Below are 26,758 nucleotides of genomic sequence, written 5' to 3' on the forward strand. Positions count from 1 at the left end.
TCAGGTACAAACAGTTGTTAAGAATCATTTAGCAACTTAGGACAGGGACTTCTGACACAGCGTTCATGAACAATAAAATTTCTCCTTTTTCTTAAAAAAGAGGGAGGAGGGAAATAAAGCAGGGAAAAATGCCAAAAAACATTTTCCACAATATCTAAAAACAGTAACCGTTGTTCTTATCAGACAGCACGCTCCAAATCTAGGATGTTCTAGTCCTTTCAAAACCAATACAGACTTGCCAAAGGCTGCCTTCAGTCTATTCACATCCTCCAGAACACAGTCTCTCAGTCCCCTTTCACTTCAACCTGTCATTTTATAAAAGATTTTTTTTTCTTTTTTGTTTTTTTTTTTTTGCAATTAACATACAAGTGCTACTAACAGAGAAACTGATCTTCTTGTTGCTGGATGGCAATAAGGAGTTACACAAACGTCCAGTTTTTAGCTCAGCTGGAAGGACTTAAATTCTCTTTTTTTTTTTGATATAAATACTACTGGAGCTCCCATCAGGTATTTCCTTTCCAGAACCTCACTGGAAATTCTTTTTAACCTCACAACGCTCTCTCCAAAACTAAAATGTCCTCTTGCTCCAGGCATCTGACGGTTTGTTCTGTGCTGCCAGGCGCAGAGATGTTGTTTTCCCCAGTACCACTGCTGGGATTATTCTGACATGGATCAGCACCTAAACCAAACCCTGTACTTTAATTGACTCAGCCAAGTCGAAGGGAACACACAGACGATGCAGCGACAGGGATTCATTAGGTTGAACAGCCCCAGAGCCCCAGGCCCACCCTCCCCCCTCTCCCCAAGTTACTTGGTGCTGTTTTAAAAAGTCTGGGTGTCACGAAGCAGTCTCTTCCCCCCAACAACAGAGTATAAGCTCCACAGATTTCGCTGTCTACCTGGTGGTCAAGGTTTGAGCAGCAACAGCTGATGCTGCTTCCAGAAAAACACGTGGTGTTGAGAGAGATGGGACTTTAGGATTGCTTCAGTCGCTTACGTGGAGGTCCCAGAAAGGGACACTGTGCAGAGGCCAAAGAGCGATACGCTTCAGCCACCAAGTGAGGATGTGATACTACCATTGACTTCCAGCCCGATGTCTCCATGACATCAGAAGCATGACTAGAAAGAAGAAAACAAAATAAACATGAAGCTAGTGACAGGGGACAAAAAGGATAACAATCAGACATTTTCCACGTGCTTAAGATATCCAACATTTTTAGCGTACTGTTTTAAGACAGTCCTTCAGCTTGCAAACAGACATGACCCTAAGTGGAGGAGAGTAGGAACACAGTGCTCATCCACTCTGACCCCTGAGCATACAACATTTCCAATCAATACAGAAAGTACTGAGAGAAACTGTGTTAACTAACACAGAATTATAACATTTCTGGTCACCACAGCAGATGGCTGTCAGTTTCTGTCTACTAAAAGGTTTGTCATAGTAGTAGCGGCTGCAATAGTCCCCAAATATCAGGACTAGATGATCTACAACAACCTAATTGCTCCCATAATCTTAGGAAGAAATCCAAAATATCTCACACAGGTAGCTCTACTGTACACTGAACAGTTCCAGCCCTCGGGGTAACAGCACTTATGGAATGCCACATAAAAGAAGGAGAGCTAAAAAACTGAAACTAAAACTGAAAATGAAATGAATCTCCTCTGCACTTGGGAACTCTGCAATGCTCCTGAGTGGTTGCATCCCAAAATAAGAGTAAACTTACTAATTAATGAAGTCCACTGCTTGAGTTTTCAGTTGGTCAGCACTATGTAGGTCAGCCAGAATGAGGATCTCAGCTGCATTCTCCACAGACAGGTTACTGCACAGTGCATCCTCACACATCACCTTCAGACGTTCCAGAGCATACTGCAAAATACAAGCCAAAGTACAGTTGCAACAAAAAAAGCATTTATATAACCTGAAGTTCTACTTCTGCTCCTTTACTTTTCAGTAACAAACTACTCCATGATGCTAAACAAGAGACTTCTTCACTTTCCTACACAGATCTGATCGGTACTCAAAGAAGTAGTGATCAACAACAACATAAAAAAGGGAGATTCAATATGCCCACCCTGAGGAAAGCAATGAGGAGGAAGCATACCCACCATAACTCTCATGCCAGGCTTCTTGTGTGACAGGTTTACTGGTGCCATGTTCAGTGCTTTGAAATGATTAAGTATTAAAGGTGATCTGAAATTCTACCTCAGTGACTTCGAAGTACAGAATGCTAAAACCAAATCTCACCCTCACTTCTTTACTGGATGACAGTTATTCTCCAGATTCAGTGGGGACCTAACTGAATTCTCCATAGGTGTTCCAGTGATGCTTAGGCAGCTTTCACTCAGTTCCTTTGCCATTAATGTCCTGCAGTTTATGACCAACCTTGCTCAAGTGCACGTTACTAGTTCAATACTAAAATGCTAGACAAAAAACCCTGACTGTGGCTATCCACCTGGAAACAAAACATCACAGCTTGTCTGTAAAGCCACAGCAAAAGCCTTACTCTAACTTTGCATTCTCAACTGAAGCATTTACACCATTCAACTATGCATTTATCTAAACTCTCCCCCCCTGCCCCCTCCAGATCCACAGGTTTGGATCATATCAATTAATTTCACACACTATTTTCTGCAGCACTTCAGTCAGTATTGAAACAAATAGACACACCCCAGATCTTCAAAGGCAACACTAGTCTTGAGTAGGCTTCAAAAAAGTCTATAGTCAGAAAACCATAAGCCACTCATCAAGAAATAAAAGCCAAACTTCAAGCCTCAGTCTTATTATATTAGACACTATAGCTGGACACTAAGAGACTGAGAAACTTCTGAAAACCTTGGTATGTGTGATCTGATTATGGAGCTTGTTGCTCTTTGGATGAAACACAGGATTTCCAAATAGTCTCAATCCCATGACAACATTTCACAAGGATTAGGAGAGTACTCATGTAATAACTGCATGAAATTAAGTAGTAACACAGCAGCCCTATGTAAACTGTTCTAAAGATTAAACACAGTAAGTCTCTTTCACAAGATGACTTCAAATTGAGTGATGCCTCTAGAAAAAAAAATGTTTAACATAATTAATTATTCATTTTTTGAGAGAGAAATGCATTTGGGAGTACCCTTCATATTGTATGTAAGGCTTTTTTGGACAACTTCAAGATGTCTTGGTATACAAATGCAAGTTCTTCACTGTGTGTTGCCACAGTCCAAAAAGACAACCAGTTTGTTAAGGACTGGACTGTCAACCTGAACAGGGAGTTGGTAACCAGCTCCTCTGCATGATGACTGGAGTGCTTGCCACATGATCAACACTATTACTATAAATTAATTTTATACTCTTATTGAGATTTTCATTCCATTATGATTAAATTTAAATGAATAATTTTAAATTATAAAAACATCTTTCACTTAAGACTCAGCAATAACAATTACGTCAATTGAGGCATGGCACTCATAACCAGGACACTTTTCTCCCATCGGAACATGTAAGAAGGGCAAATCAAATTTACTTGCTTCATCTGTATCAATAACTAAAACAATTTCAAAGAAGGGGCAAACCATTATGTTACGGTCTGTCAGTAGCTTAAAATGCAGTAAACAAAGCTTAAACTATTCCCTTTGTAAATTGAATATTCTCTTCTATGCACACAATTTTTATTTCGATTTTCACTATGAATATCTCAGCCTCTAATTACATATTTGGGCAAAAGTAGCCATTCTGGTCTCTCAGGTATCAAAATTTCCCCTTCCCCACCTTTCTTAATTACACTAAAGAAAAAAAAAAAAAGGGAGGAAAAAAAAAAGCCCTACCTAATAGCATTCCCACTCCAGAGGCTGAAATAGTATCTCCTGCGTTGAGAAGACGTGTTTTGTTTTGCTTTTGGTCTAATTACTTATTTTCCCCAAGAGGTAGGAGGAACTCAGAAGAAGCTGTTTCAGTCTCTTGAGTAAATATTAGATGCTTTATGTGCTTTCTTGAAACATTTTTTATTTCTGCTTTTAAAAGACACACAATGAGTTTAAAAGAAAGTCTACATTAAAAGCCAGGAAATTCAAAGTTAAAGTCTACACTGGCCTTAATGTACTGCTCCTTGCTTACACTTGTCTCTGTTAAAGATGGTATGTGATCTCTCAATCAATACTCTTTAAATATTGAATAAAATATGTGGCAATTATTATAATCAAGCCAAGAATCTGCCTAGCTGCAGTGGCCTAATAACTGCATACGGAGCATTTCACCTTTAGAACAACATTTTTGATGAAGCCCAGGTCCATAGTGACAGAGAATGTAATGGCTGTGTGGTGGTCTGCGTGGAACAAGGCTACATGCATCCACACCTTAAAAATCCACCACCCTATCTGGAACCCACAAGAGAATCCAAGGACTGAAGAAGCACAGAGACTGAACTACGCTCTCACCCCCAGAGGTGGTCCCTCCAGGTCAGAGTTGAGGCACAGTGGCAGGGCAGTGTGGAGAATCTTGCACTGCTGCTACCCGTGCTGAACCTGTTCAATGGATAAATTCAGGACTTAGTCTCCAGTGCTGTCAAACTGGCATCTTTCACCAGCACTAAGTTCACTTGCAAGAATAAGAGAAAAAAAAAAAGAAATAAAATTTTGGTTATATATTACCAATTTTCACTGGTTAACAGAGCTCACTGGCCAGCAGGGTGCTCCCTGCTGTTCTTGGCATTTCAAAGGGAAGGAAGCAGAAGTTGCTTGCTGGCAAGGCTGCAGCACTGTGCCTGTTACACAGGGACTACCAGCAGCCTTCAGTCACAGCATCCCCAGCACCTCCCTGGGGAGGAGCCTGCAAAATCACTACAGGTTAGGCAACAGGGCCAGTGCACAACCAGCAGGGACTGACACTGCAAAAAGAAAATTAACAGGACCTTCCCACTCTTGGCTACCCATCACTTAAGAGCATCTCTTGAAGCTGCTGATACCAGCCAGACCAGAAGAAGCAGCAAGCCCTGACTGCCAAGACACAACGCTGCTTTTGAGATTTGGTATTAACCATGTTTAAAAATAATTATTTAAATAAAATTGCCAGGTCCACCTCCAATTGTCCTTCTCACTCCCAGCTCTTACGGATTATGCTGAATAGTGATGTCTACTGAAAATTTTTAAAAAACATCTTAAAAAAGAGCAGCAGAGACCGATATTCCTGGTGATTACATCTGAAGATATGCAGCTATACAGCTAAGTATCTTACATGTACCCACACTACATTCAGGTTTACTTATAAGCCACAACCAGTTGATATTACAATTGAAAGAAACTGCCCAACCACAACGATGACATGAAAAAGTTTCTACAGGAATCAAGAGTTCTACGTAAAGCAAGGCACATGTCATTGCTTGTTCTCTGAGCAGCTGTAAATCCCAACTGTACCTTGTCAGCAGCTGCCAGCAAGTCATCAGCCATTTTGTCAAGATTTGGTGCCTTCCCCGTGTAAATAAAGCACATCATTTCCTTAAAAACTTCAGGTTCCACATCATTGATTTCAACCCGATTCTGTAGTGGAAAAATGAAGCTTGTTAAAACTGTGACAAGATGCTAAAGGTTCGACCTAAGCTCATTCAGTATTCACAGATTTGTTACAAACTATTCAAAACATGTCTTAATTGAAAGAAAAAAAAGAAACAAAAAGAAAATGATGGAACAAGAACAATTCTGAGTAGTGCTGTATATCATCTAATTCTCCCTCTCCCACCCTAAACTCTTTCCCCAGTGAAATAAAGGTAACAACTGTCTCTTTGACCCCATCCTTCTCCCTTCATGACAGCTGAAGCACAGACCTGCATCTAACGTGAGAGAGTTAAGAAGGTGACAGTAGTCACAAATACCACCTAGGAAAGTTAACTGACCACAGATGGTATGAGTTGACCAGACAGTGATATTCATCTAGTTGTTAAAGATCTCCTTCCTTAAGGAACTTACCTTTTTACTCTCTTCCATCTCATGCTCAAACATGGCGCTGAAAACTGGAGAACGTGCTACAGCAGTGGGAAAAATACAGCATAGTTAGAGATCAGTGCTTTGCTTTTCAGGAGGAAACAAGCATCGTCTGCCAACACTTCCAACAACTGTCCTGCTACTTAATGCAGAAAAAAATTCCTACAGCAGACAGAGCAAGCTGAGTACAGCTGGTGAAGCAACCAGACTGTGACATCATGTCATGTGGACAGTGTAGCCTCATGCTCTCAGAGTGGGTACACAGGGATGTCATGAGGCCTTTCAAACAAGGCTGAAGAGTACACAAGCAGTAAGACATCTTTCTTGACTTTGTAAGAAAATACTCCTCTGGTAATCCTGTAACTTCTCCTTACAAATGCTTTATGGACTACAGCCACAAAGGGCACCTCCTATCATCTTTTAGCAGGAAAAATGGCAATTAAAAATGGAGCAGATTCATAGGTTCATGAGGTTGGAAAGGACCTACAAGATAATCTAGTCCAACCATCCTCCTATCACTGTCCCTGCCCGCTAAGCTACTAAATCAAATCCCTCAGCACCTCATCTAAACGCTTCTTGAACAGTGCTAGGGATGGTGCCTCAACCACCTCCCTAGGCAGGCCATTCCAGTGCCTGGTCACTCTTTCAGAGAAAGTTTTTTCCTCAAATCTTGATGAGGAAATTGAGTGCACCTTTAGTAAGGTTGCAGATAGCACCAGGTCTTCCTGCAGCAGTTCACAGAACCATCTTTTCCTACAACTCTACAAAAAGAGCTGCAGAAACCTCCTTAGAAGAATACAAGAAACCCTTCAGTATTATACTTGCTATTGTTACCATTTCCCATCCAACTCAATACTGACCTGCCAGGATGGCTTTGTGTGCTTGGAACTCCTGGCCTGCAACACACAGGCAGCAATCTGTGAAGCGGGAGTTCTCCCACAGTCCTCCCAGCTCATCTGCCAAGCGGCACTCCGGTACCTTCACCATGTTCATAGTGTTCTGGCCAGAGATGTTTACAGAGTCTTGTACCACGCTCACCTGGAGGGTAATAAAGAAAGAAACCAAGAACTCAAACTCCACGATGGAAAACCAAACTCCTTTCAGGAATTTTTAAACTGTGTGCATGAATTAATGGCACTTTCATGCAGGTTCACGAACATCTTATTAGGTGGTTTCTGAGGGAAGCAGAATCTCTTTGTTTGCTCTTATAGACATCATTCCTGACCTATTATTTTCCTTCTAGCAACACTCTGAAACCCTCCCAAATCAATAATGCAATAAAGATAGCACTACAAATTAAAATGAAATATACAGAACACTTCGATAAGCAACCATTGTGTCCAAACGTGTGTGCAAGAGCAGGGTCTGATCAGTGCAGGACATTCTGAGCACCCTAAATGCTTTTCTGCTTCAGGTTCAGCTCTAGAACTTCAATTTCTTGAGTTCAGTGCTTCCCCTGCATTGAAAAAGAAGAAATAGAGAAGAAAAACTGAATTAAAAAAGCAACTTTACGTCCTAATTAGGAAATTTTGGAGAAGGCTGCTAAGATTCCTGACCACCTGCTCTAAACTAGACATGGCTAGGCAGAGACCATATGCAGCCAAACCAGCTGACGAATAACCAACGCAAAGGGAACTGTTAAGAGTCTATTCAGCACCAAACCACTATTGTTAAACAAGCAGTAAATCATATGCCTTCTGTAGCAGATTCAAATTAGAAGAGATCAGAATGACTAATACTACCCTGCTATAACAAAGAATAAAGGAACGAGCTGACTGACAAGAAAGCATATGGGAAACTATTTGCTGGATTTGCTGTCAGGTTCAGGTTAAATTTCAGCTCTATTAATAACAATGACCAGAGGAGAACAATGGGCAGCACAGGAAGCTTCCCAGTTAAGCAAAAGGAGAATTATGAAGGGAGAGAGATGACAGAAGCACCTTATTAGGGAAAAACTGCTGACAGCACATATCCCAACTCTTGGGGAAACCCCCAGTGGGTTTCTGACAGCAGGCACTCTTGGGTATTCCCATGAATCTTGCACAAACTATATCACACTCAAGAATGAATAAATACCAGCTGCTGCTTGCCAAAGGGCACTAACAATGATTAGCCACAGCAACTGAGAGAAAGGTAGTATTTTTCATCATTAATTTGACTGCTACAACATCTTTTGCCCTGTAACTTCAACTAACGCAGACTCAAGGACAGAAGAATTGATTCAGATTCATTAAAAAGATTAAGATGCAGATCTCTTGGAGTCCAACACTGATCACAGACCCACCCAAAAGACCTGCAACTGTTTCAAAACAAGTAGTTTCATATGCAAAGATGATTTAAGTCCACTACCAGCATTAAAAAAATTACAACACAGTTCTTCACAGAAGGAGTTTAGACTGGTAGACCTGAAGCACTGACTAGCCTCAGGTGTCAAATCAGTTACTGTTTTGCTTAAACTATTTGCAATGACTTGGTAAGGGAGTTCCCAAATGCTTAGAGGGGGGCTCCCACTGTAACACTGGGAACTCTTCTTTTTTTGAGATTCACCAGAACGTGTTTTCATCTATGATGCTGGAATATAATTCAAACAGCAAAAAACAAGGTAGCTGCAATATGAGCAAATGAATCCTGTCTGCAAAACAGAGGTGGAAGAATCTCCAAGCTGACAAGCAAATGAGGTCAGACTGGAAACGCTTGACAGCAATCACAGTTCTCTGTCTTAAGAGCATCTTCAGCTTCATTATCTGAGCTCAGTGCTGGCCCTGTGCAAAGTGCAGAGGGCTCCTTCCTTTCAAGTTTACTAAAGCAAACAGAAGGTGCAGCAGAGTCGCTCAGCAACCTTTTGGTCTATAGAAAACCCCAATTTATCTCCACATAACAAGTGTCTCATCAAGTACCACTAACAAAACACACTTGCTGGAAGTACAGATGTAGCAGCACCACTTGGCACCTGCGGCCAGCAGAGAAGTGTTAGGAGAGCATATGGTACACCATTTTATATCCTAAGAGACTTCCAAGGTGGAGGAATTTAAAAAACAAAAACCAAAACAAAACAAATAGCAAAAAGAAGCTGTTGAAAGTTCTCTCCAAACTGTTTCCAGACAGCATAGCTTTCCCCTCTAATATCACTATAAAAAAAACTTAAGACTATTATATACACTAACCTACAGAACAAACTTAAACAGAAAACAGAAGATACCGAGGTCAGCTGAAGCAAGCAGCGAGTTTACCCTTCATGCAGAACTAACAAAAATGCAGAGCTGAAACATTTAAGGGAGTAATTCAGTGAAGAGTGGACTGATGGGACCTGGTACTGGCTGCCACCACTAGTGGTGGACTTCCCTTCTCCAGCATTAACTCTTAAGTTAACACAACAATTTTGAGGTCTGTGACTCCTTTATGTGAAAGAGAGACTAACTACCAGCTCTACAGAGGTGACACTGCTCTCTTCTTTCCCCACACTGCTGCAAGTGTTAAAGAAGAGCTCCCTCGGTGATAACAATGGCTTAAACAAATGACTGAATGAATATAGATCCATCAGGAGACATTTGCTTAATTAGGTTTGTGTATGTTTATGATGGCCAGGCAAAGCTACAAAACAAGCAAAACAAAATAACATAACCAAACGGTCAAATAACTCGGACTGAAGTACTCCTTTTAATCCTGGAAGAAAACACAGCCAAAGAAGAGACTGTACTCCCACAAAACACACTGCAGGAGATCTGAAGACAGGACTACTTTTTCTACCTGTACTCTGGCAAAAATCATAGCTACAGGGGGGTATTTTGCAGTTAAAAAGACAAGAGGAACAGACACTAGAAGCTTAGGAGACAATAAATTAAGAGTTCAGTTTTGCCTGTTAAGGCTTCAGAAATAACTGTCTGCATGTTCATCTGAAGTAAGTGAACTACAAGTTTGTGAGATGTTGTAGAAAATAAGAACACAACAAACAAGAACTGCAGTTACTGTGGAATTCATTTAGCTTAGCTTTTTGTTTCTGTAAGATATACAGACACACACAGAGGTAAATAAATAAAAGTTGTCTTTTCCACTCAGTAGGCAAGTAAAAGGCAGGACAATTTCCACTACACAGCTACCACTGGTTATTAAAGTAGGTGAATTTTAAATTAAGGATGGTTATTATTATTAAATCAGTAGTGAAGAAGTAATCAAACATGCTTCGTTTCTACTATCTCACAGGTAAAAGTCACAATGTAGTAAAAAACAGAAGGAAAACGCAATGAATCACTCATAGAAAAAGCCACTCCACATAGAGGTGCACACACAGGCAGACACAAATAAAATCTAAGTGTTAAATAAACAGCCACTGCTTCTTCTGACTCTGCTGACGCCTTAAAAGCAGTGATGAAAACTAAGGTCACATCTACCCAAAGCTAATGGAACTGCTATTCTTTCAGCAGCAGAGGAAGACTTGCCTCACAGAACAGAGTGAGTTTGTCATCAGGAAGAAGTCCATTGGCTTCATCTAGAAGAAAGTCTCTTCTAATAAATTTTTTGAATCCCCAGTCCTTGCCTTGCACAAATCGATACGCTCGCTGGCTCTCTGAAAGAAAGATATGGTGCTTCAAACAACAGCTGAATGACTTACTAGATCAAACAGCAAAAGACAAACAAAAAATGGAAAAAAAAACCCCAAACCTGACCCCTACAGATAGAAACTGTTTGTTTTGGTTTTGTTTTTTTACACACCCATTGCTTTTGTTTCTTCTCCTTTAGCATTCAGGATGGAGAATTTGAACTTTGCTCGAACTTCACTTTTTGGACAGCTCACCAGCAACAGATAGAGGGATAGATAATCTTTACTCTCTTCATCCAAACCTTTAGGGTTCACTCGTAAACACCTGTAGAAGCAGACAGATGAATGTGAACGGGAACAGCTTTTGGCAGGTCATTCACAGCTTTCAAACAAAGGGCACTGTGGAATTTTCATGATAAAACAAGCAGTAAATAAATTCTGATTACCAACCACTGAACCACAAGGAAATGACAGCTAAACAGAGTGGAACTGTGCTTTACAGTCACCCTCAGGCTACATCTTCAAGACAGATATTAATACCTAAGTAATAATATGGGTAAATAATTTAATAAACCACAGAGCTGGGGAAGAAAGGAGGTATACATGGGCATGCAATTTTATACAAGCACTGTGCTTGCCAACTTTCACAGAAGAAATAGCAGAACAGAGGCAAAGGATTCAAAGTGCAAAATCTCTAAGAAATGACAGTTAAAATTACACAGGAAGCAACTCAAAGGAAATGTGATTTCTGGAAGGCTGAAAGCTTCTCAAAAATGTAACGTGGGGGCAATAAGAGAAAACTACCCCTTGGTTAAGAAAAGGAAGTAACTGCAGGAAAAGACTAAATCATAAGCAGTTCTATGACCTGAAACTTGATACAGAATATAACAAGCAGCAAAAAAAAAAAAAAGAATAGGCCAAACGACCAGCAGTTCAAAAGCAGTGACAAAAATCAGAAAGACCAAGGCATGAGAAGGAAATCTGACTAGTAAAGGTTATAAAAGTAAGTAATTTAATAACAAAAAGCAGTTCAAGGAAAGCACAAGTCTGGCACCCAAAGGAAGGGAACACAAATCATATCTTGCACACACATAGCCCTAATGGAGTGGACAGTTTGCTGCAATCTAGACTAAGGAAGTTTAAATAAAAATGCTAAAACACTTCCAGGGGGGAAACAGCTTTGAAGGACTTGGAAAGAGTAAAAATGTCATCTTTAAAAAGCAGAAACTCTTGGGCAAATGGAGATGGAGGATACAAAGATGACAGAAAGAACTATGCTAAGTCTCTGAATATAAAGTTGACAAGAAGAGAAAGTAATAGAAGAAACTTCAGGAAAGAGAATTTTTGCATGCACTCTTAAATTATCTTTTTAACAACATGGCATATTAGGGGCTGAAACTGGGAGGCTGAAATAGAGCTTGAATACCATGGCTGTAGACTCTCACTGACTTCTAAGAGCTTGCTAAGACTAACATCAGTCATTTAAGACAGAAAATAATTTATAAGAGATTATTAATCTTCCATGCTGTGCCTCCGCATCAAGGCAGGATGCAGACTCCTTTCTAGCTGCAGCATCTACAACTTCTGATGTTTTCCATTACATGAGAAACATTTCTAATGGTCAGATCCTCACATTTGCACTGCATCCAAACACTGCTGAAGCAACAGTTCTCTCTCTGTGTATGGTGTACACCCAAGGAAGCCAGAATTTGTGTGCAGCACAAGTTTGTGCTTTTTGTTTTTTTTTTTTAATGTCCTTCTCTGTTACAGACCCCCAAATTCTTCCACACAGTTGTACAAACAGTGAACCTCACTTCTGTATTCCTTACCATTTGAGTTTATCATTGGCTCCAGATGAGAAGGTTGAGCTTTTGATCACCTCACCCATCTCCTCTCGGCAGAAGCTGAAGTTGTTTATGGTCCACATGTAGGAAAACTTCACCACTTTAATCTTAAAACAGAGCAGAGGAGGTGGTTTAGGGCCATTTGCTTTCACAGGAGTTACAGAAGACAAAGGTCTTTGAAGACAAAAACTGAAATCCTGGAAGTTTTACATAATTGCTTGTGTTAACAAGTAACCTCCAGATACAAGAGTCTGGAAATAGCTGGCAGCAGCAGCTGGACCACCACCACTTCTCCTGACACCTCCACACTCCAGCATGGATATAACAGATCAATTTGTCACTGCTATGGTGAACGCCCACTGTTATCAAGAATCCTCTGAAAATCCAGAGCCTCCATTTGTTTTGAACCAACCTCTTACTGCAGGTTCTAGTTGTGTTGCCTTCAGAATACCTCAACACAGTGCAGACTCACCTGAGTGTAGCACCAGCTTTCTGCTACAGGTCCACTCGACATTTCTGCCGGAGGAGGAGGACTCGGCACCCTTGACATCGCCAGTTTGAAGACTGAACGGAATTTCACAACTCAGCAGAAGAAAGTTATACTAGATCTTCACACTTTAAGTTCCCCAGAAGATAAAAAGTGGGAAAAGATGGAAAAAAAATATATGAGTGAAACCAAAACTAACAACAAAGAAAAAGCTTCAGGCCCACTGCTGAAACTCACAGCACACAACTTAAAGCAATCATGCTTCCTATGTTTTTTCTCTCTCCCCCAACACCTTCAAAATAGGTTGTATTATACAATGAAACATCTGGAAGCATTACCATATGTTTTCTGAGGTGGCTATGCATTACCATCACTTATTTTTTCAATATGCCAGCTCTTTACAGGAATAAACCCAGCCTATCACTTCCTTCAAGGAGTCCAGAAACAGGAGACTGCCTACTTGACTTGGGATTTACTACTTGCCCTGAGGCTACTGCTTGAACTCAATACTCACTCCTCACTTTCATGTCAAGAGTCTCTCACTAGCAGAAACCAGAGCTCTATTAAGAAAGGTACTCAGTCTGCACTTCAGTTTACAGCCATTATTTGGGTTTTGAGTTCTATTCACCTGCAAAAAGCATGTGGCAATATTGGTACACAGGTATAATCTAACCTGTGTTTGTAGTATGAAAGAAGTTATTTGTTTTGGTGTTTTTTCTTTTCTTCCCCCTTTTCCTAACGTTTAATTTCCTTTAAAACTGCAAACGAGTTCAAGTAATCACTGCAAAAAAGATACTGACTTTCAGTTGCGCAGAAATATGTGTTTAACCCTGCAGAGCTGTCTACTTCATCAATGAAAATGCATCTGCCAAAACAAAATTTGGGGCCTAACGACTCCCAAAGACCTGAACCACTGGCACTGCTGTCAAACCACACACCCAACCACACTGCTTCACCAACTTCTTGCACTCTCAGTTCGTGCTGCGGATACAGAATGAGAAAAAGGCTTAAACAAAACAGCATTCTAAAAAGGGAATGTCCACATTCACCTTAGGCGCTTGCTGCAGGTTTTATTACATTAAACTTAACATTACCTCCAAAGAAATTCAATTAAACCACTGTGCCATTAAACTAAGCCAAAATTAGCAGATTCCCAATTTGAATACTTTGCTGAACACCTGGTCTTGCCTCCAAGGGCATTATTTCTTCACCATTTCCAGCTACGGGATGTGAGGGGATGGATAAAACCTGAAACTGCAGCACGAGCAGCAGAAAACCCATCTTGCTCTCCTCGTGGTTGGGGACAGATGCCTTTCTGCTGGTTGTAACTGACAGCCAGGAGAGACCCAAGATTTCTTCTTCCCCTCAGGGTTCAAAAAAGCACTGCTGAACTCCACCCAGGCTATTTTATTGTTCTGTCCGCTTCAATCTATGTTACTTTACCGATGTCATCCACGCACAAGCAACAGCAACAGAACTCATTCACCAGAGAAGAATAAGCAACCAGGGAAAGCATGATGTTTCCTAAGCACACTGACTGCAACTTGTCTGCACACACAGCAATGAGATGCTATCTCACTGCTACATCACTGGGGAAGTCAGTAACACTCAAACTTCCTGAAGAAAGATCAGAAGTTTTACAGACACTTTCTGCATTTTGACTGGGTTTTAAGATGTACCAAAGTATTACCTCCACCCTACACCAGGAAAGAAGGTTTAGAAAGCTGTGCTCTAAAGGCTGGACAAATGCACGAGCTTAAGACACACAGGACTATTTAATTTCCTATGAGTAACTGTCACTTCTATCTCTTATGTCCTTTCCTCCCAGATGGCTTGGACAGGCAGGTGGTAATAGAAGTTATGACAGCGTGCTAATAGAATTGCTGCATGCCAGCATGTTATTCAGAAAGGCCCGAAGGAGACAGAGGTTCTAGATTTTAGATATTTTCTATTATTTGGAAAATACTTTCAGCACAGCATGTCAAAGCTTTCTGCAGATCCTCTGTGAGGCAATTTAATACAGCTGAGGAAAAAAAAAAAAAGATGTCAAACTAGAACATATCCCTAGCTCAAACCATAATAAAATAAATGTTACATCTTTTTTCCTTTTTTTTTTTTTTTTTTTTAATGGTAAGGAAAGATCTGCTGCTTGCCTTGCTTACCAAGCACACACACGAGTTCACTGGATTACAGCCTTAGGAATGTCTGTGTCCCACTCCACCCTCAAATACTGATGAGATCTTCTGGTATGGACCAATATTAAACACATTTTAAAAAGAAGTAACAGCTGACTTTACACACTCCACACATGTAGTTTCTGAAATCAGCAGGCACCCCCGGTGTTTATTTGCTCATGGACACTTAATACCTTAGCAGTTCACACATCTTTAGTAACAGCACTGGCACCACTGAAGCAGGAGCTGATCAGAGGGGTGCAGGCAAAGGTTTTAAAAAGACATTTTGTACACAGTGCAGCTATCGGAATTCCTTACAGCCAGGAACGGCAGGACAGACTTGAAGGCACAGGGATAAACAGTCAGGAAACAAAAACCAGAATCCATAACAGCCCATGTCCAGTCTGCAAGTCTCTCACTTTCTTGAGTACCATCACAAACAGCACTTGTTTTTAGCAGACAATTGTTATTGCTATTTTTCAAGGAAAAAGAGTAAATCTCACCTCATTTGCAACCACTTCCAGATAGAATGAGAGCCACACCAGACCCTTTTCAAGCACAGGAAATATCCCCTTGCCACCTCGTCCTACTAATTACCTCCTGACTTAGCAGCCATACCCAGACATCTCAGCTCAAAACTACATCCACTGTAGGAATCAGCAGTCAAAACAGCAGCAGAGATTTGACCCAACAGAGCTGGGCATTACCAGTTCTACCACTAATTCCAGAGCACGTCTCAAAACGACTCAGTTTTGCCAACGAGCACACCTTTTCAGGAGCCAGTAGCTTACAACAATTTCAAGTCTACTCGTTTCCTGAGAGCATTATTCAGTGATGGTGTCTGTAAAACAAATGTATTTCAATTAACTGTTTCAACACAATGTTATCACCAACTACCCAAGAACAGACACAAGTCTGCCCAAGAGCAGCAGGACATGCAGGGAGAAGGAGGGAGACAAAGATAACTGGTGCAATAAGAAAAGTGGGATGAGAAATGGAAGCACAGGAAAAGACCATTATCCTCCTGCATTCTTCACAGCCTTGGAAAAAAACAAAACAATGGGAGGACTCAATCTGCTGCCATAAAAAAAAAAAAAGGAAAAAAGGGAAGTTAACAGAAGGAGCAAAGTGGTATGCAACGCCATCTAAGCAGTGGATGAGGCAGCCTTCAGATTTTAATGTATATGCTAAAGAGGACACTCTTTTCCCGCTTGGCATACCAGAGAGGGAAGCAATGATGGGCTCAGCAAAGCCTCACAGCCTGTGCTAATGGCTGCCAAGCAGTACTGATTGCAACCATCACCCCTATGCACGGCAGGAAATCTTGCCCGGTTACAAAGGCAGACTGAAGTCGGGCCCAGGGAAACGCAGAGCACACACAGCTCTGTCCAACTGTCACCGCGGTGGTACTGAACACTGCTCTAAGGTAGCAGACAACTCACAGGACTGACCACGCACCCCATTATGTGCCATAAACTCAAAATGATGCATGGAGCTTCGTATCAAATACGGTTAGAAGAGAACAGAAGGGAAAAATCACCATCAGAGCAGAGATGGGCGTTCAGTGGAATATGCTTAACAGGCTGAAAAGGCCATATCGTCTCATTTGGGATGCAGAACACATAGATAACCAGGACTTCTGGAAACACAGTACAGGAGATCTCTCCCAAGAGCTGAATGTCTCTTTCCTTCAAGCCACCATTTATCAGTCCCAATTCTGTTTGCAAGCTGCCTCCATTATGCAGTTAGCAGCACTCGGGAACTTGGACAGGCACCTTCTGTTACTAAAAATACCACCTCCTATTTCACTGTTATTACACCCCAGTTATTATTACACCCAAATTCCTGAGGTCACAGCAGGGCCCTCTGGACACTGCATGAGAGGAGGACTTTGATACAGACACACACAAACCTTCATCCAGTTTATTCCAGATAATTCACTGCAGTTATCTTAAAGAAAAACAAAACTATTTTCTACACAATTAATACCATAGTTACAACACACCAGAACTCAGTTACTGAAATCCCACTTAAAAGATTCTGAAAATAAGGGATTTTTTTTTCCATTCCTGGAATGCTTAATTTATTTCTTTTCTCCTCCCTTAATTCTTTCGCTATAAAGCAAAAAAAAAAAAAAAAAAAAAAGGGGGGGGGGAAATTGTTTCATATACTAAAGTAATCATTTGGACAAAACTATTAAAAGATGGGAAAGGAAAGAGGAAATGAAACAGGGACCACTGAGAGCAAAACATCAGCACTGGAAGGAGAATAATGTTTTGCATATACTTTTTAAGGAAAGAAAGAAGCATCAGCATTATTCAGCTGCAGACCATCCACCATCTCTTCTCCTCCTCTCCAAACATCAAATACCAAACAACCAAAACTGAACCAAGGAAAGACAGATGAAGTCAGGGGTAAAGAGCAGCCAGGAGTCCTCCAGATAACCATCTCCTCTAGTAACCAATCCTAAACTGCAAGTTTCTGCTCTTCACTCACTGAACTAAGCTGTAGCTTTGACATTCTTCTAAGATGGCTTTGAATGGTGTTTGAACACATGCAGAAAACTGTAGCCCCTTTAACCACACCTCACCCCAACTATAAATTACCCAAAGCACATTAGAATCGCATCCACATGCAGAAGTAATCAAGTTCTTAAAAGCAAAACTTCCTGACCGTAGTTACTTCTGTGTTTAAGGCACCACTCTTGTTTTCAAGATACCTGTCCCATCACCTCCCAGATCCTTGACTCCCATTCATAATCATTCTGAGACATCTCCTGAGATACCTCAAGCTTCAGTGGTCAAAATATTTCTCCTCTGATGTTAATTCCCTCATGATTTTTTAAAACTCGTAAGTGCATTAAAAAGGAATAAACCTCTTACTGCTTCCACCCCTCAAGATGCTTTTCACCTCCATTCTTTTCCCTTCTGACAATTCTTCCTCTCCAGGAGAAACATCACTCGAACACCAGCTTCAGGTGTCCACAACACCTGGCTCCAGCACACTTCTGCCTCCTTAACTTTAAAAAGGAGGATTCTGTTACTGCCTACCAACACTTCTACTTCAGATTCTCCTTCACAGTGCAAAAGTATTTTACAGCTTCAGGTTCTGCATGTAAATCGTTATCTGTCACTTGTCAAGTAGCTCAGTCACCAAATTTATTTTTGTTTTAGGAGTATGTACCATGACAGAGTACAACATTTGCACTTTCATGCCATTCAAATCATCTTGCACACTAACAGATAAAGCAACGAACTGCTGAGGAGGACTGCTGCTTCCAGCAAACTCCCCGAGATGCCCAGAAGCTGAACAGCAGTTGGCAGCAGCATGGATTTCTCTCCCTCTGTAGGCTGCTCTGCTCTTGTAAGAGCAACTGGAAATACCTCACACCTCTAAAACCCCAGCAGATTCTTGGGGTGTCAAAAAAAAAAAAAAAAAAGACCCAAAATCAAATACCTCAGTGGTACAATGCCTATCAGAGAACAGCAAAACCAGAGAACTGAGTAGGACTGAACTTTTCATTCTGCCGTGTTGAGGCACAGCACCAAGCAGCACTGAAAAACTCCAATGGGACTGCAGGTCTGAACTCCTGCTAGCCACCAAGACCACAATCCTCTCCAAAACCTTTTATTTAGATCAACTTTCCAGTAATACAAACATCTGGTAGTCTTCACAATGTTTTCCAATTGCCATCTTGCATTAATATTTCTAAGAGCTTATCAAAATCAACCTGAGCTGAAATATTGTTTCTGCCACTATTAATCTGGAAATGGAGCTTGCAAGTAATAAATTTAGAGATTACAACACGTGGCAAAAACCAGGCATCGAGTTACTGGATGCTTTCACCTGCTTGTAATTGCAGCATGACTTCAAAACGGTTGGAAGAATTACTTTCACTGCTAAATGTAAAGATCAAGTGAGAGGCAAGCAGCACTCATATGAAAGCACCCTCAGAAGTCAGTGTGAAATCCCAGTTTTTTGGAGATGCCTGAAAACAAAGCCAGCAGCTTGCTTCACTTCAGTAGAAAGCTCATTCCAGAACATATTCCTAACAGGTAATAAATACCACTGCAAACATTGTTTGCCTGTCCTGTTGGGTTATGCTCCTCCAGCCTGTGCATCTGTATGGGCAGGAGGAGTCCTTTGCTTTCTTACTTCACTTTGTTTAGTATTTTCTGTGAACAGATCAAACATCAACATGAAAAGGCAAAAATAGAGGAAGGAAATGAGAACCAAATCCCTACCAGCTTCCAGCTCCAAAACAGCTTCATTTTCCTCCTCAATCAGCACTGTGTTTTCTTAGAGAATTCATCCCACCTACTTCAATAAGGCATGCTGGTGTTGATAGCACCACTTTAATAATCTAACTCACATTAACATCAAAACAATCACATCTTACCATAAATCACACACAGAAAATAACCCAATCACAGCACTCGCCTACGCCCGTATTTGAATATCCTTACCATTCAAAACCAAGATTATCTAATTAGTAAGACAAAGAACAATGTTGGTAGCTCTGAGATTCCGTATTTAGTGTATTTCTAATAAAGAGGAAAGCAGGGCCACAGGCAGTGCCGTGTTTCTGCTTGCAGTAGTGGCACTTGGGAAGCAGGGCAGCAAGGTGCATTCCTGCGCCGATGTCATTTGTGTTTCAAGAGCGAACTCCCAAAGGAAGCACCTCGGAACTTTTTGTTTTAGTCATGCACTCGAAGCTGATGTTGGCACAAGCTATTTACAGAGTCCTTAAAAAACAAAAGAGAAAATATAAAAGTGCACAAAAATAAATTCCCTGAAGATACATGAATTTATTTTCCTTTTTGCAGCAACAAGCCACCTCCATAAGCTGCTTAAAAACCAGGCTCAGAGAAATCACAGTTACTGCTGCTTTCTATCCCTTCCTGGCTCCCCTTCCATCATTGTGAGCAATACTTCAAGAAGCCTTCCCACTATTTTCCCCATCAACAGCAAAACTCACTAAGCTACTGGGTAATATTATCCAAAAAATATCAGCTACCTGCTACAAATGCCTATCACTGATGTTAAAATCTGTTGCATCTGATCCATAGCATCAGGACTTCCATCATTTTCAGGTTTGGCAAGGTGGGCTCCCAGCTCAGACCAGGATGTTTCAGGAAGCATCTGAACAAATGTATACGACATTTAAAGCAGGGTCATTTCCCTGTAACCCCACTCGCTGAAAAGCAGAGGGCTGTAAGGCAGAATTTCAACACAACTGCAGTTCTCAACACCTCTGGACTCAAACAGCCATACACGCACACTATTCTTCTCTCTAGAAGCAGCAACGTCAACAAAATCAGAAGCCAACAGGAAACCTTCAGGAAACAGACTGCATCTCAAATGCAGCAGTGAAATATTGTTCTCCGAATTTCATTTACTGGCCACAAGTACTTCTAGGAAATTCATCAAAGCGACGTGTGCAGCTCTTAATCACAACCTGGTGGGGTCAGACATGTCTACAAACATGCAAGTGAGGAAACAAAGGCACCAATGTAGCTGTTCTCATTGTGAAATGCACACTGGGGCAGGCAGCCCCCAGCAGCTGCCTTCTGCACACACACAGTGTGATGCTTCCACCCTAAGATAATAGATCCTTTGGAGGGCTTAAAAATACATATATATATATATGGCAACATTCTGTAACAGACAAAACAGTTCAAACGTAGGCATGATTACAGCCAAGTTAACTGAAAACTTTTACATCAACGCAGGCAGCATCTGTTCCAGCCTCTTTATGCAGCAGCACTTGGGAGGCAGCCAGGCAGCTTCTCTGCATTGCTCTACAGCAGCCCCAGACGACTGAGGGTGTTTGTCTCCACCTGCTCTCTGGTCTCATCACTGGAAGCACCTCTCTTACAACCTTGGCTGCCATCTGAGCTTTCTCTCAGGCAAAGGCAAATCCTCTATTTTAAATCAAAATTGAAAATGAGTTGAAAGTGTATTTAAGTGAGGCCTCGCTAGTTTTAAAGCCTAAGTGAAAAAAACGAACTTGATAATCTTGGGAAGGCCCCCAATGAAGGAAACCACTGCTATATACAGTTAAAATCCGATTTATGAGTTGCAGAACAAATTTCTCCAGCAATGAGAAAAGGATGATTGCAGAACAGTAACTAAACCCACACTTACAAACCATTTTAGTTTATCCTGCACCCGTTTGAGTAACACAAGCAAAATTTTACTTCTTGTTTGGCTCTAAGATCCATAACTCCCTCCCTAGGCCAGCTTCTTGGGTTATTTTGCTTAAGTATCAGTGCTTGTGACAGCCCAGCAGAGATGCTCACCTGTAACACACCTGGGAGATGCTTTATTGAGTACATAGGACAATAAGTTCCAATGGGAAGGAGGAAAAAAAAAACCCAATAACCAGAACAATTACACTTAAGTGCAAGAAATCTTTTCATGAACTCCTGACTACCATCCCAGCACACTGACAGTTAAAAGAGTTTAATGCCTGAAGTTCTGCCTGGCCTCAGAAGGCAGTTTCCATCAGGCTTTTCAGACTGATGCTGGATTGCTGTGTTTGCTGTAACTTTGCTGACTGAAAGGGCGTCACGTTAGCTCCACAGAAAGAGCAGTGATTCACAGCAACTTCAACTATCAGTCAGCAATTCATGTACACCAGCATCCAACTACACGCCCTAAATAAATTTACACGTCCCACAACATGAGATGTTTCTCAATATGTAATAAACTTAAGTGTATGGAGTTCCAAACTCTTGTGCATATTTTTAGAAACATTATTACTAAGCTTATGAGATTCTTTAGCATTAAAAATGGTTAAAAAACAGCCTCCTTCCAAGTGAATATTCTAACATTTCATGTATGAAACACTTCAGGCATATACGAGAACATTTTCTTTTTTTGCAGGAAAATGATTTGTTATCAGATATTGACTCGATTTTTTAGAGACACTGAAACTAGTTAATACAATTAACTAGGGAGCTGTTTTGGCAAGGAGGTTGGACTAGATGATCTCTAGAGGTCCCTTCCAACCCCTACAATTCTGCGACCCCCAGCCCCAGTTTAAAATCTCAAGACCACAGCTATACATGTATAGGCTCCAGACAACACAGGCTCCAGAAGGCCAAACCAGCTATCTCCATTTGCCAATTTAACTATTACTTTAAGAGTTTTAAGACCAACTAAGCACGACGTGCTTTAAGCACACTGTATTTTAAGCACAACGGTGCCATTCCTGCCTGCAGCCAAAGAATCGACTCACAGAATAAAAATAAACTCTTAAGTCTTTTTGGGGCATCTGCTACACAGTCAGTGGTTCTGCTTTTTTTTTTTTTTTGTCCTGAAAACACAGAGGGAAAATAAATGAGCAAATGACATCTGATGAATGCTGTGTATTTTCTTGAATCAAAATCAGCAAAAAGGAAGAGAATTCCAGAACCACTCAACTCCTTCCTTCCAAAACACAGCTAGCTACAGAGTTCAGTAAAAGGACACCTGAGAACAGAAACCAAGAGAAAAGTACTACATGTACCTACAGACAGTCTATAAAAAACAACAGCTTCTCTGCCTTCTCAAGGGAAGCATATTAAAGTATGAGTATTCTAATCTCATGCTAGTTTCCTGTACTGTCATGTGTTTGCAGAACTCAGGGCAGATGCTTTATTTAAGTCTCTTGAGTACTCTGCACAGGACAGAACGAGGGAGCAGCTCAATCACCCGAGAATCAAGAATTAATACCTTCGAAATTCTCTCCATAAAAGCTTTGAAAAAAAAAAACAAAAAACAATTTTGCTGCATTTCCTCTCTGTGCTGATTAGAAAAACATCAGCATCAAGAGATAGGAGTAATACAGATCTTACATAATACTCCAGTCGTGCAGAAAATTAAGCCAGAACTAGGAGGAGAGAAGGGACTTTGCAGAATAACAGCATTTTCAAACACAAACCTAGGAATGCAATTGACAGCACGGCAACAGCTCCCGATGACACAACCACACCACATCTTTGCCAACTTCATGCTGAATTCTGAAGAAATAATAAGAAGGAAAAGCAGACAGCACCAAGCTTACAGGTCAGCAGCAGCAGCGAAACAGCAGGCCACACGAGCACAACACTGAGCACAAGGGTGTGCCAAGAACAAAGCTGGGAAGTCCCTCTTATTGTTAAAGTGGGTTGGTACCTGGAAAATCACACAGGGCAACAAACTGGCTTCACAGCAGTGCTAACACCAGCCCTGTCCAGAGACTCTGCTGCCTTCAGAAATTAACCCCACCACCCACATCCCACTGGTCAAACTGGCTCAGGGAAAACTAGCAGAGGAAATTCTGGTGACTGGAATTGTTCTTGACATTCCTCAGGTCTAACACGCCCCGTAACAGTGCCAGTGCTGACACCATCTCCACTTTAAAACATCACTTTCTCAGGAAGTAATTTTGGGGATTTGGGAGCAGTGGTGGCACCGTTCATTGCCATCATGTGGCAAACAACTATACTGTTTTCATGCTGTTCATTATCTGTAGCTATTTGCAAATCCTGGAGGCTTTGGGGAGGAAACATCTAGTTTTCCAACAGCAATAAATGCATTCAACTTTACACCAGGATATCACACTTGGCAGTAGTTTTTATGATCTCAAGGCAGGTGCAGTTGCTTTGTATGAGTGTCCTCTACTGATGCAGAGACAGGATGACAGCTCCTGATGTACTTCTGCTTGTCCTGATAACAGTACCCATCCGTAACAAAGTCCAATAAATAAACAAAAAAGTGGTTTTTATTCAGGTTATAATGAAATAAGTGACATAACAAAATCTAACCAGAAGTTAAGAAACGTCGCTGAAAAAGAAGCAATCCTGTTCTATATTTCACTCATTTAATTTTACTGGTGTTTTACTCATTTAGTTCTGCTAACATTTTTACTAATTTCTTTTTTTTTTCTTCTCTTAATAACCAAAGAAAGAGCTTTGTTTCATAAAGCACCAACAGCAGTGGGATCTTTATACTTTCACAGAGTTTTATATCAAACGACTCCAATAAAGTAAAAAAAATAAATGTTTTTTCCCCATATGCATAACTACCTAATAACAGTGAATGACAGAAAAAAATCTACAAGAAATCCCCCTCCCCTCCACAAAACTCATAAAAAAAAAAACAACAACATTTGCGTTTCAAAGCCAGCTCTGGGAATACCAGTGGATTCACATCATACCTTTCTAACCCCATCTATCACCAATCAACCCAGCGCTTGCCACACCACCAGCGGAGCCCACTCGTGACACACTGCAGGGGCACAGTGGACCCCGCTAACAGCACACACAGCTGCCAAGGGGCACCCCGTGCCTTCCACGCCGCACGATGATGCTGCACCATTTCCCTGAGCCCCACGAGGCCCGAGGCATGGCAAAGGGCCGCACTACGGGCCCTGCTGCTTTGGAGCTGTGCCCCACACCAGGCCGGGACCTGTGAGCTCTTTATGACGATGCGTTCCTACCTCAGCTTTTCCACTCCACGTTCCCTTCCACCCACTCACGTTCCCTCGCGCAGCTCCCTGTACCCCGCTTAACTGCTCAGCAGCCCCTCCCCGGGGATCCTCGTAACTTCTCCCACCCCTCTCAGGCCCCGCTCCCCCCCAACCCCCGCCCCCCCCAACCCCTCAGCTCCTGCCCCATCCCTCAGCCCTTACCTCCCGGCCCCAGAAGCCCCTCAGGGCGGCAGGGGGAAGGCAGAGCGGCCCGTCCCCGGCAGATGCGGCGCGTGGGGATGGCTACCCCCGGACTCTGCCCCCCCGCTCCGCAGCCGACCCCCCTAGGAGAGCACCAGCAGCTGGAGCTCAATATTTGGCAGCATGTCTTCCTTCTCCGATTGGCCCAACAGACGCGATAAGGCTCAGTATTCCGCAGGTCCCCGCAGAAGCGCACTGCGCAAGCGCTAACCTGAAGAGCAGGATATGGCCATTCCCAACACACCGAACCGACCGCGCATGCGCAATTCGTTTAAAATGCCCCTCCCCCCGCCCGCTGCGCACGCGCGCATTCCCTCACACACGACCCAGTCAAGAATACCCGACTTCCTCCTGCGCAGGCGCACTTTGCCACCACTCCAGCTTCCGCGCATGCGTGCCCGACCTCGCCCCGCCTGCTTCACCCCCCCTCCCAACAACGGCTCACATTCTGGCAGTGCGATAGAGCATGCGCTGGACGACTCGGGAGTCCCCTTACGTCTCATACCTCACTTTTTGGCAAGGAGCCACTCCTGTCGCAGCGCCATTTAAACTGCCGGCGGAGAAAAGGGGAGGGGGGGGGGGAAGCAGGGTGGCAGATCTGGGTGGGTCCCTCACTTCCCCGTCGTGCCGCAGGGCCGCCGCAGAAAGCTCTGGGAAGCAAACGGCGGGGGGACGTCACTACCTTCCCCCCATCCCTGTGGCGATTTCCAGTCCTCGCCCGATTCCTTTAGCTTCTTCCCCCGCACAGCCCCTCCCACCTCACCTGAGAAGGACACCACTGCCCGCTGTCCCCTGCGGTCTCCTCATACCTCCCTACACTGACACATCCGGGCTCCCCACTACGCCTCCTCCCAGCGACGCGCCGCCGCGGGGAGCACTGCGCATGCGCTCTGCGCGAGAGAGAGAGCGACCGGGACGTCGGGGTGGGGCGGGGAAAAAAAGGCGGGAAGGCGTCGGGTGAGGTGGCGCGTGGCGCGTGGCGCCCTCAGGGCGTTGTGAGGTATCACGCGCCGCTTCCCCCGGCGTTAGATGGGGTTTGGCTTTGTGTTATATCTATGTGTGATATGTACCAAACTTAATCCATTTGTTACGTTCATCGCACGCTAACGCACTCAGACACACAGCTCTCCCCTTGTCCAGGTGCGTGGTGAACAGACAGATCTGAAAGCTGACGCTGCTGGAAAGGTAACGATCCCGCCCCAATTCTCCTTTATCGGAGTTGAAAGTTGGTAGTGGTGCCAACTGATAAAAAAAAAGCTATTCAGGACCTACACGAGAAAGGTGTTTTAGCTGATTTTTGCACTGCAAAATGCATATCACAACAGCGCTTACTTCAACCGAAAAAGTCTTTTTTATTTCTCATCCCATTCTCTTACAGAAAACAGAGCTTCTCATAGCACAACAGCTCCTGCACACTGGGCTTCCACATTTGTCCACTACCGATGACAGTATTGCCTTTTTTTTTATTGCTAACGCTTTCTGCAGTGCCCTGGGTTTTTTTGGCGAGTGTTTCATCCAAATCACGACTGATTTTTTTTTAGTGACAAAGCAGCAGGTAATGCTGCATTGTAATGAACGCTATAAAACCTCGTGGGAAGTACAACATCAGTCATACCATTCCTCTTCTGGATACACATTTCTCCCAGAAATTCATTTTCACACTCTCCCATTTTTTTGGCTTTCGTGTTCGTATCGATTTCTGCTGATGTGCTTATTCTCTGGCTGAAACATAAAAGGAAATTAAAGGACCTGCTTTGGAGAAAACTAAACACATCCTCCTCTGCTGTGTGACATCAGCACTCTGAGGCTGCGGAGCTTTGATATAAGGCTATTTTTTTTATAGGATGAACAGGAATGTCACCTTTAATTCAAGGTCACATAGTGGCAGGGAGGTCAACCTCTTTTGCAGTTTATTACATTCTTCTGATCAAAGTTCTCTCGTTCCCAGGAAGTGGAAAATTAAATTGGGTATCTGTGAAAACGGAGATGTAATCTTAGCACTCCTTCATACGAACAAGTAATCTAGGGTCACTTCTGTCCTGCTCAGCTGCAGGCACC

General features: G+C 42.4%; 1 protein-coding gene across 1 annotated transcript; it reads right to left on the bottom strand.

The window, feature by feature from the left end:
* Positions 1-462: 462 nt before the first annotated feature.
* SPOP (speckle type BTB/POZ protein) lies at positions 463-25,556 on the bottom strand. Its single transcript, XM_065750005.1, has 11 exons — positions 25,464-25,556; positions 24,662-24,911; positions 12,815-12,957; positions 12,328-12,449; positions 10,672-10,823; positions 10,398-10,525; positions 6,822-6,999; positions 5,947-6,002; positions 5,398-5,520; positions 1,725-1,867; positions 463-1,119 (listed from the first exon to the last, which is right to left on the bottom strand). Exons 3-11 carry the CDS (start codon positions 12,890-12,892, stop codon positions 975-977), a joined length of 1,125 nt encoding a protein of 374 aa, XP_065606077.1. The 5' UTR covers positions 12,893-12,957; positions 24,662-24,911; positions 25,464-25,556; the 3' UTR covers positions 463-974.
* Positions 25,557-26,758: the final 1,202 nt, after the last annotated feature.

This window comes from Cyrtonyx montezumae, unplaced genomic scaffold (assembly GCF_038088225.1).
Source record: "Cyrtonyx montezumae isolate F1298 unplaced genomic scaffold, pur_monq_1.0 scaffold_61, whole genome shotgun sequence".
Classification (NCBI taxonomy): Eukaryota; Metazoa; Chordata; class Aves; order Galliformes; family Odontophoridae; genus Cyrtonyx; species Cyrtonyx montezumae.

What these genes read in the sequence shown, in the direction of transcription:
- SPOP (XM_065750005.1), bottom strand. Translation starts at nt 12,892, where the DNA reads ATGTCAAGGGTGCCGAGTCCTCCTCCTCCGGCAGAAATGTCGAGTGGA. An exon ending in ACACAAAGCCATCCTGGCAG is followed by an intron (nt 6,003 to 6,821) that starts GTCAGTATTGAG and finishes CCACTGCTGTAG; the next exon opens with CACGTTCTCCAGTTTTCAGC. An exon ending in TGCTGGCAGCTGCTGACAAG is followed by an intron (nt 1,868 to 5,397) that starts GTACAGTTGGGA and finishes TGTATTTTGCAG; the next exon opens with TATGCTCTGGAACGTCTGAA.